The following is a 10,000-nucleotide window of genomic DNA, read 5'->3' as shown; positions in this document are numbered from 1 at the left end:
TCGCTCTTTGCCACTAAGAGGATTGTCATGATTCCTAAAGACCACAGATTGCTAGGTAGGTATACAAGGCTAATTTAATCTGAAGTGCTGTCATAGTTCTGGTTCAGACACCGAACTTTGGGCCCGATTGGCTTCCCATCCAGTCCGTTAGCTGCTCCGATCTGTGGGTAAATGTAACTTTAGGCCTGTTGTATTTTTGTGCTATCTGACCCCACAGACGATCACACAAGAGTCCGACTGCAGCTGCTGGATGGAGACCCCCACTCCGACTACATCAATGCTAATTATATTGACGTGAGTGCACACACACACATTCATACGCACACACAGATTGGTTCTCTAGTGTGCGAAGCCCCAAACCGTGACCCTCGCAACTGCATGCTTTAAACTCAACTCTAATCATATAGTAACCTCACATCGGCAACCCGCGGCTCCGGAGCCGCATGCTGCACTTTAGCCTCTCAGTTGCTGCACTTTAGCCTCTCAGTTGCTGCACTTTAGCCTCTCAGTTGCTGCACTTTAGCCTCTCAGTTGCTGCACTTTAGCCCCTCGGTTGCGGCTCCCTGAGGCTTTGACCAGTGGACAATCTTTCAAAGGGAACACCTCTTATCTTGGAGTTTGAGGTGATAATGTGTCACTGAATGTGAAGAATGGTCTTTATTCTTGTTCTATAATTTCAACAAAAACTATATACAAAACGTCATAAGCTGTGATATCAAATAACTACATTTGTGGCTCCAGATTTGGTGGAAAATAGGGCAAAATGTCTCCTTGGATAGGAAAGGTTGCCGAACCCTGCCCTACATGTAAATAATCTTGATTACTCCTTAAACCCAAGTCATAGTAGTCCAAAGCCCAAAGAGCTTTGAGTGAAAAATAAAAATGTCCTCACCTTTCAGACTCCTCTTTTTAAAGGATTGGTCTTACGTTGGTCATGTAATTGACTCACAAGCAGGAAGTAAAAGTTAAGGTATCAGGGACAATAACTAACTAAAAGGTTTGATCCTCTCAATTGACAATTTCGAACCATAATGCACTCTGTCAACGTGCCTTTGAGCAGTTCACCTGACCGTGGTCTTAGTCCTGAAGGACCGTGAGGTCTTGCTCCTGATGGACCGTGAGGTCTTGATCCTGAATGGCTATGAGCTCTTGGTTCTGAAGGGCCGTGAGCTCTTGGTCCTGATAAACCATGAGGTCTTGGTTCTGATAAACCATGAGGTCTTGGTTCTGAAGGGCCGTGAGCTCTTGGTCCTGACAAACCATGAGGTCTTGGTTCTGATAAACCATGAGGTCTTGGTTCTGAAGGGCCGTGAACTCTGGGTCCTGAAGGATCGTGAGGTCTTCGTCCTGATAAACCATGAGGTCTTGGTCCTGATGGACCGTGAGGTCTTAGTCCTGAAGGACCATGAGGTGGGCGACTGTGGGTCAGTGGTTAGTTTTTCAATCAGGGGATTGGTGGTTCAATCCCCGCCCTAGTCGATGTGTCCTTGAGCAAGACACTTAATCCTGAATTGTTCCCTGTAGCTGTTCTACAGTGTATGAATGTAACATGATTGTAAGTCGCTTTGGATAAAAGCTTCAGCTAAATGAAATGTAATGTAATGTAATGTCTCAGTCCTGAAGAACCATGAGGTCTTGGTACTGAAGGACCGTGAGCTCTTGGTCCTGATAGATCGTGAGGTCTTAGTCCTGTAGGACCGTGAGGTCTTGGTCTGGTGCTCCTGCCAGAGGGACTTGAACACTTTGTGTCCAGGGTGAAAGCGGTGGACTACCGTCTTTCTTGCTCGCCTCAGAGACCTGGAGGCAAACAAGTCGTGGAGGAACAGCAGATTGCAACCTATCACCCTCTCAGCAGCAGATAATACGCCTCATTTTAATCTCTCGCTCACAGCTGACTGTTGTAACAATAGTCTTAACGAATTTGGTACATAATGCTTATTTTCTTCAGAAAAACAAATAAATAATCAAACCGAAACAATACATCCCTTCAGTGAAGATAACGCCATACTTAGAGCGGGGTCTTCAACAGGGTTAACTGTCTCAGGGGATGCAGGGACAGGAAGGGGACCATCACATGTTTGCTTTTCATCTGTCCCGTTGTTAGACAATTAAGATCCCCTCTATTTACGCTGATTTGGAAAACGACCTTGAGTTATGCTTATTAGAGTGGAGGGGCTGGAGAGGGGGCTAATTCAAATGTTAAAAGGGATGGGAGAAAGAATCTGGGGAGATGAGGAGGAAGAGGAGAAACTTAGTGTAGCCCAATATCACAAATCACAAATGTGTGCATTAGGTTCCAGGTCGTGGCATCTTCCTTCTAGCCTTGGACCCTCTATCGGGAAAGGAAATGTTACCAAGGAAAAGAAAAGTAAAATTGAATAAACCCAATATAGAAAATCACAATATAGTCAATCCATATGACATAAATTACACATATTATTAGAGTAATAGAAAATAATATAAATGTGACCAATCATTTTAATAATAATAGTAGAGGAAGAGGAGAGAGGAGCTCAGGTTCTTATAGGTGAGGTAATATGGCACTATGAGCTCTCTACTCGGGTAATATGGTACTATGAGCTCTCTACTGGGGTAATATGGTATTATGAGCTCTCTAGTTGGGTAATATGGTACTATGAGCTCTCTAGTGGGGTAATATGGTACTATGAGCTCTCTACTGGGGTAATATGGTATTATGAGCTCTCTAGTTGGGTAATATGGTACTATGAGCTCTCTAGTGGGGTAATATGGTACTATGAGCTCTCTAGTGGGGTAATATGGTACTACGAGCTCTCTACTGGCGTAATATGGTATTATGAGCTCTCTAGTGGGGTAATATGGTACTACAAGCTCTCTAGTGGGGTAATATGGTACTATGAGCTCTCTACTGGGGTAATATGGTATTATGAGCTCTCTAGTTGGGTAATATGGTACTATGAGCTCTCTAGTGGGGTAATATGGTACTATGAGCTCTCTAGTGGGGTAATATGGTACTACGAGCTCTCTACTGGCGTAATATGGTATTATGAGCTCTCTAGTGGGGTAATATGGTACTACAAGCTCTCTAGTGGGGTAATATGGTACTATGAGCTCTCTAGTGGGGTACTATGGTACTACAAGCTCTCTAGTGGGGTAATATGGTATTATGAGCTCTCCAGTGGGGTAATATGGTACTATGAGCTCTCTAGTGGGGTAATATGGTACTACAAGCTCTCTAGTGGGGTAATATGGTATTATGAGCTCTCTAGTGGGGTAATATGGTACTACAAGCTCTCTAGTGGGGTAATATGGTATTATGAGCTCTCTAGTGGGGTACTATGGTACTACGAGCTCTCTAGTGGGGTAATATGGTATTATGAGCTCTCTAGTGGGGTAATATGGTACTACAAGCTCTCTAGTGGGGTAATATGGTATTATGAGCTCTCCAGTGGGGTAATATGGTACTATGAGCTCTCTAGTGGGGTAATATGGTATTATGAGCTCTCTAGTGGGGTAATATGGTACTACAAGCTCTCTAGTGGGGTAATATGGTACTACAAGCTCTCTAGTGGGGTAATATGGTACTACAAGCTCTCTAGTGGGGTAATATGGTACTACGAGCTCTCTAGTGGGGTAATATGGTACTATGAGCTCTCTAGTGGGGTAATATGGTACTACAAGCTCTCTAGTGGGGTAATATGGTACTACAAGCTCTCTAGTGGGGTAATATGGTATTATGAGCTCTCTAGTGGGGTACTATGGTACTACAAGCTCTCTAGTGGGGTAATATGGTACTACAAGCTCTCTAGTGGGGTAATATGGTACTACGAGCTCTCTAGTGGGGTAATATGGTATTATGAGCTCTCTAGTGGTGTACTATGGTACTACAAGCTCTCTAGTGGGGTAATATGGTACTACAAGCTCTCTAGTGGGGTAATATGGTATTATGAGCTCTCTAGTGGGGTACTATGGTACTACAAGCTCTCTAGTGGGGTAATATGGTACTACAAGCTCTCTAGTGGGGTAATATGGTACTACGAGCTCTCTAGTGGGGTAATATGGTATTATGAGCTCTCTAGTGGGGTAATATGATACTACAAGCTCTCTAGTGGGGTAATATGGTACTACAAGCTCTCTAGTGGGGTAATATGGTATTATGAGCTCTCTAGTGGGGTACTATGGTACTACAAGCTCTCTAGTGGGGTAATATGGTACTACAAGCTCTCTAGTGGGGTAATATGGTATTATGAGCTCTCCAGTGGGGTAATATGGTACTATGAGCTCTCTAGTGGGGTAATATGGTATTATGAGCTCTCTAGTGGGGTACTATTTTCTAATTGTGTGTTGGTACACGTACTGAATTGCAGTAATAAAGTCTGGGTCCAACAACCTAAGGACTTTCACCCAGGAGACCGCTGGCCATGCCCCGAGTGAAGGTTATATTGCGTGACAAAGTAATGTAACTTGACCTTTAACCTTTAAGTCGTGTAAATATACTCCGGTAAAAAAAACGTATTTTAATGCAAACCAGGATTCACAACGTTAACCGTGTGTGTAAAGATGTGACTGTTTCACTGCCGGGTGATAACTACTGATTCAGGGCATTTAATGGGCTGATGACAATATAAACGGGAATGAAAAGAAGCAAGAAAGACAGAGGATGGAGGGAGACAGGTGGATGCAGGAATGTAGGAAGGGAGGTGGACAGCAAGGGAAGCAGACATTGATCGAAGGCATTCTAAGAAGAAAGGGAGTGAGGGAGGACTTTTAAAAATGGAAAAAAGAGTAAGGAATCGCTTTAGCGGGAGAAAAGGGAAGGGATGTCAAAAACAAGAGAAGAAATGATAGGGAGGAAAAGATGGATTGGGAAAGAGAAGCGAAGCTGGCGAAGAGAAAAGTACAACGGTCCAAGGTTAGAAGAGAAGAAATTAGATAAACTGATGATGAGAAGGAGATGAAGAAATAAAGGGTTAAGGAGCTGGGGAAGGAAATATCCACAAGGATAGGGGAGAGGAGGTGTTGCACAACCACGGATACCAAGGAAAATGTGAAAGAGAATATACTGAATATAGAAAGACATAAAGGCATTGAGTGACTTGTCTCTGTCTCACAGGGCTACCATCGACCCAGACATTACATCGCCACACAAGGTAAGTCCACTGACATGAGGAGTGTGTTTCTACTGTGTGTGTGTGTGTGTGTGTGTAGCAGCCACCTGGTAAATGTCATCTTTTTGGCCTGGAAGGCTATTACAACAACCTCCTAAATCTAACCCGCAGTATAACATCCCCTTGACAAATGTAAGACCCCATTACCTCAAAGCTCTGAACCACTTTATCTGGGATTGATAGCATGTGAGTGCATGTGAGGTCCCGTTCATGTGTGCATGTTTTATGTGTGTGTGTGTGTGTGTGTGTGTGTGTGTGTGTGCGTGTGTGTGTGTGTGTGTGTGTGTGTGTGTGCGGCCAGTAGTGACGTATGTCATGGTTCTCGGCATCTGATGCCGTCACACAGAGGCCCGTTTAGCGTCTGTACGCCAAGCAGCGAGCATCTGATACGTAGAGCAATACAGAGATATATAGAGCAACACAGGGATATATAGAGCAACGCAGAGATATATAGAGCAACACAGGGATATATAGAGCAACACAGGGATATATAGAGCAACGCAGAGATATATAGAGCAACACAGGGATATATAGAGCAACACAGGGATATATAGAGCAACGCAGAGATATATAGAGCAACACAGGGATATATAGAGCAACACAGGGATATATAGAGCAACGCAGGGATATATAGAGCAACACAGGGATATATAGAGCAACGCAGGGATATATAGAGCAACGCAGAGATATGTAGAGCAACACAGATATATGTAGAGCAACACACAGGGATATATAGCGCAACACAGGGATATATATAGCAACACAGGGATATATAGAGCAACACACAGGGATATATACAGAGCAACGCAGAGATATATAGAGCAACACATGGATATATAGAGCAACGCAGATATATGTAGAGCAACACACAGGGATATATAGAGCAACACAGGGATATATATAGCAACACACAGGGATATATACAGAGCAACGCAGAGATATGTAGAGCAATACAGGGATATATAGACCAACATATGGATATATACAGAGCAACGCAGATATATGTAGAGTAACACACAGGAATATATAGAGCAACACAGGGATATATAGAGCAACGCAGATATATGTAGAGCAACACACAGGGATATATAGAGCAACACATAGATATGTAGAGCAACACACAGGAATGTATAGAGCAACACAGATATATGTAGAGCAACACAGAGATATGTAGAGCAACACACAGGGATATATAGAGCAACACATAGATATGTAGAGCAACACACAGGAATGTATAGAGCAACACAGATATATGTAGAGCAACACAGAGATATGTAGAGCAACACACAGGGATATATAGCGCAACACAGGGATATATAAAGGAATACAGGGATATATAGAGCAACATAGGGATATATAGAGCAACATAGGGATATATATATATAGAGCAACACATAGATATGTAGAGCAACACACAGGAATATATAGAGCAACACATGGATATGTAGAGCAACACATGGATATGTAGAGCAGCACACAGATATATGTAGAGCAACACACAGGGATATATAGAGCAACACATGGATACGTAGAGCAACACAGGGATACGTAGAGCAACACAGGGATATATAGAGCAACACAGGGATATATAGAGCAACACAGGGATACGTAGAGCAACACAGGGATACGTAGAGCAACACAGGGATATGTAGAGCAACGCAGAGATACGTAGAGCAACACAGGGATACGTAGAGCAACACAGGGATATATATCAATACAGAAGGATATCTAGAGCATATAAGTGTGTGTATATATATATAATATATCATTTGTGTGTATTTATAATGTGTGTGTTTCAGGGCCTATGCAGGAGACTGTGAGGGATTTCTGGAGGATGGTCTGGCAGGAAAACTCTGCCTCTATCGTCATGGTTACCAACCTGGTGGAGGTGGGCAGGGTGAGTTCAGAGCTTGTGTGTGTGTGTGTGTTTGATCAAGAGGCCCAACATGAGTATAGAGTTTTGAGGTGAGGCAGGTGAGGCAGGTGAAGCAGGTAGGCAGGTGGGCAGGTGAAGCAGGTGAGGCAGGTGAAGCAGGTGAGGCAGGTGAGGCAGGTGATGCAGGTGGGCAGGTGAAGCTGGTGAGGCAGGTGAAGCAGGTGAGGCAGGTGAAACAGGTGAAGCAGGTGAGGCAGGTGGGCAGGTGAAGCAGGTGAGGCAGGTGAAACAGGTGAAGCAGGTGAGGCAGGTGGGCAGGTGAAGCAGGTGAGGCAGGTGAAGCAGGTGAGGCAGGTGAAACAGGTGAAGCAGGTGAGGCAGGTGAAACAGGTGAAACAGGTGAGGCAGGTGAAACAGGTGAAGCAGGTGAGGCAGGTGAGGCAGGTGAGGCAGGTGAAGCAGGTGAGGCAGGTGAGGCAGGTGAAGCAGGTGGGGCAGGTGAAGCAGGTGAGGCAGGTGAAGCAGGTGAGGCAGGTGAGGCAGGTGAAGCAGGTGAAGCAGGTAGGCAGGTGGGCAGGTGAAGCAGGTAGGCAGGTGGGCAGGTGAAGCAGGTGAGGCAGGTGAAGCAGGTGAGGCAGGTGAAGCAGGTGAGGCAGGTGAGGCAGGTGAGGTAGGTGAGGCAGGTGAAGCAGGTGAAGCAGGTAGGCAGGTGGGCAGGTGAAGCAGGTGAAGCAGGTAGGCAGGTGGGCAGGTGAGGCAGGTGAGGCAGGTGAAGCAGGTGAGGCAGGTGAGGCAGGTGAAGCAGGTAGGCAGGTGGGCAGGTGAAGCAGGTGAAGCAGGTAGGCAGGTGGGCAGGTGAAGCAGGTAGGCAGGTGGGCAGGTGAGGCAGGTGAAGCAGGTGAGGCAGGTGAGGCAGGTGAGGCAGGTGAGGCAGGTGAAGCAGGTGAGGCAGGTGAGGCAGGTGAGGCAGGTGAAGCAGGTGAGACAGGCGAGTCACCAGCTGATACCTCACCTCTGCTTTCATAACCTGTATCAGTGATGGAAGCTCCGCCTCCCATCTCGCAGACAGGTGTTCACGTCTCCTCCCAACGGAGACACAAACATGAAACTGTAAACCGAATGTGGCTTCAACCCCACGGAGGAGGCATCTCACTGGGTGCCCACCTGTATACTAATGGCTGGTGTTCTCCAGGTGAAGTGTGTGCGCTACTGGCCCGATGAGACGGAGGTGTACGGTGACCTCAAGGTGACCTTGATAGAAACGGAACCGCTGGCTGAGTACGTCATCCGGACCTTCACCGTCCAGAAGGTGAGACCAGTGTTCCCATTACAGCCACTGTGGGGCCGTGGGGTTAGGGTTACTGGTTGCTGGTTACTGGTTTCTAGTTACTGGTTACAGGTTTCTAGTTACTGGTTACAGGTTTCTAGTTACTGGTTACAGGTTACTAGTTACTTGGTTTCTAGTTACTGGTTTCTAGTTACTGGGTACAGGTTACTAGTTACTGGTTACTAGTTACTGGTTTCTAGTTACAGGTTACTAATTACTGGTTTCTAGTTACTGGTTTCTAGTTACTGGTTGCTAGTTACTGGTTACAGGTTACTAGTTACTGGTTTCTAGTTACAGGTTACTAGTTACTGGTTTCTAGTTACTGGTTGCTAGTTACTGGTTACTAGTTACTAGTTACTAGTTACTGGTTTCTAGTTACTGGTTACAGGTTACTAGCTACTGGTTTCTAGTTACTGGTTGCTAGTTACTAATAGCTGGTTACTGGTTACTAGTTACTGGTTTCTAGTTACAGGTTACTAGTTACTTGTTTCTAGTTACTGGTTGCTAGTTACTAATAGCTGGTTACTAGTTACTGGGCCCTCTAATCAGGAAGGATTTGAGCGGAGAGAACATTGGTTCTATCGTTGTTGTGACGGGTTCTTCTCATTGAGTTCTTCTCATTGGGTTCTCCTCATTGGGTTCTTCTCATTGGGTTCTTTTCATTGAGTTATTCTCATTGGGTTCTTCTCATTGGGTTCTTGTCATTGAGTTCTTTTCATTGAGTTCTTCTCATTGGGTTCTCCTCATTGGGTTCTTCTCATTGGGTTCTTGTCATTGAGTTCTTCTCATTGGGTTCTCCTCATTGGGTTCTTCTCATTGGGTTCTTTTCATTGAGTTCTTCTCATTGGGTTCTTCTCATTGGGTTCTTGTCATTGAGTTCTTTTCATTGAGTTCTTCTCATTGGGTTCTCCTCATTGGGTTCTTCTCATTGGGTTCTTGTCATTGAGTTCTTCTCATTGGGTTCTCCTCATTGGGTTCTTCTCATTGGGTTCTTTTCATTGGGTTCTTCTCATTGGGTTCTCCTCATTGGGTTCTTCTCATTGGGTTCTTTTCATTGGGTTCTCCTCATTGGGTTCTTCTCATTGGGTTCTTTTCATTGAGTTCTTCTCATTGGGTTCTCCTCATTGGGTTCTTCTCATTGGGTTCTTGTCATTGAGTTCTTCTCATTGGGTTCTCCTCATTGGGTTCTTCTCATTGGGTTCTTTTCATTGGGTTCTTCTGCACATGAGAAACTCCACAATGATAAAAAGAGCTCTGATATGAAGTTTCCTTATTATTATTCTTGCTTTCTACCTCTCTTGCTTTTTTTGGGGTAATTCATTTAATTTGACTTATTTACTTTATTATATTAAAAATCATATTAAAACTAGCGGTGCAGGTGAAGTAAATAATGACTGAAATTATGTATAAAACACGACACACACGTATGAACTCAAACTGCTGTGGTGTGTTTTCTCTCTTTTATCCATATCTCCATATTTTCTTCCCCCTTCACTCGTGCAAAAGCAGCTTATGGAAACGAGTCTTCAAGTCCTCGCTGTCAAGCTCGTTTAGTGAGCCATTAATCCATACCACCTCTGTGTGTGTGTGTGTGTGTGTGTGTGTGTGTGTGTGTGTGTGTGTGTGTGGGTGTAGCTACTCTAAAATTCA

General features: G+C 44.6%; 1 protein-coding gene across 1 annotated transcript in view; it reads left to right on the top strand.

The window, feature by feature from the left end:
- ptprt (protein tyrosine phosphatase receptor type T) overlaps positions 1 to 10,000 on the top strand; it is a 197,901-nt gene that overhangs the window by 169,305 nt on the left and 18,596 nt on the right. Inside the window, exons 25-28 of the mRNA XM_034533285.1 lie at positions 209 to 294; positions 5,093 to 5,129; positions 6,947 to 7,044; positions 8,216 to 8,332. Coding sequence (XP_034389176.1) covers positions 209 to 294; positions 5,093 to 5,129; positions 6,947 to 7,044; positions 8,216 to 8,332 — 338 coding nt within the window. The remainder of the gene's footprint in view (positions 1 to 208; positions 295 to 5,092; positions 5,130 to 6,946; positions 7,045 to 8,215; positions 8,333 to 10,000) is intronic.

This window comes from Cyclopterus lumpus, chromosome 5, assembly GCF_009769545.1.
Source record: "Cyclopterus lumpus isolate fCycLum1 chromosome 5, fCycLum1.pri, whole genome shotgun sequence".
Lineage (NCBI taxonomy): Eukaryota > Metazoa > Chordata > Actinopteri > Perciformes > Cyclopteridae > Cyclopterus > Cyclopterus lumpus.
Note: the sequence above shows the minus strand (reverse complement) of the source record. Positions and strands in the feature narration are given on the sequence as shown.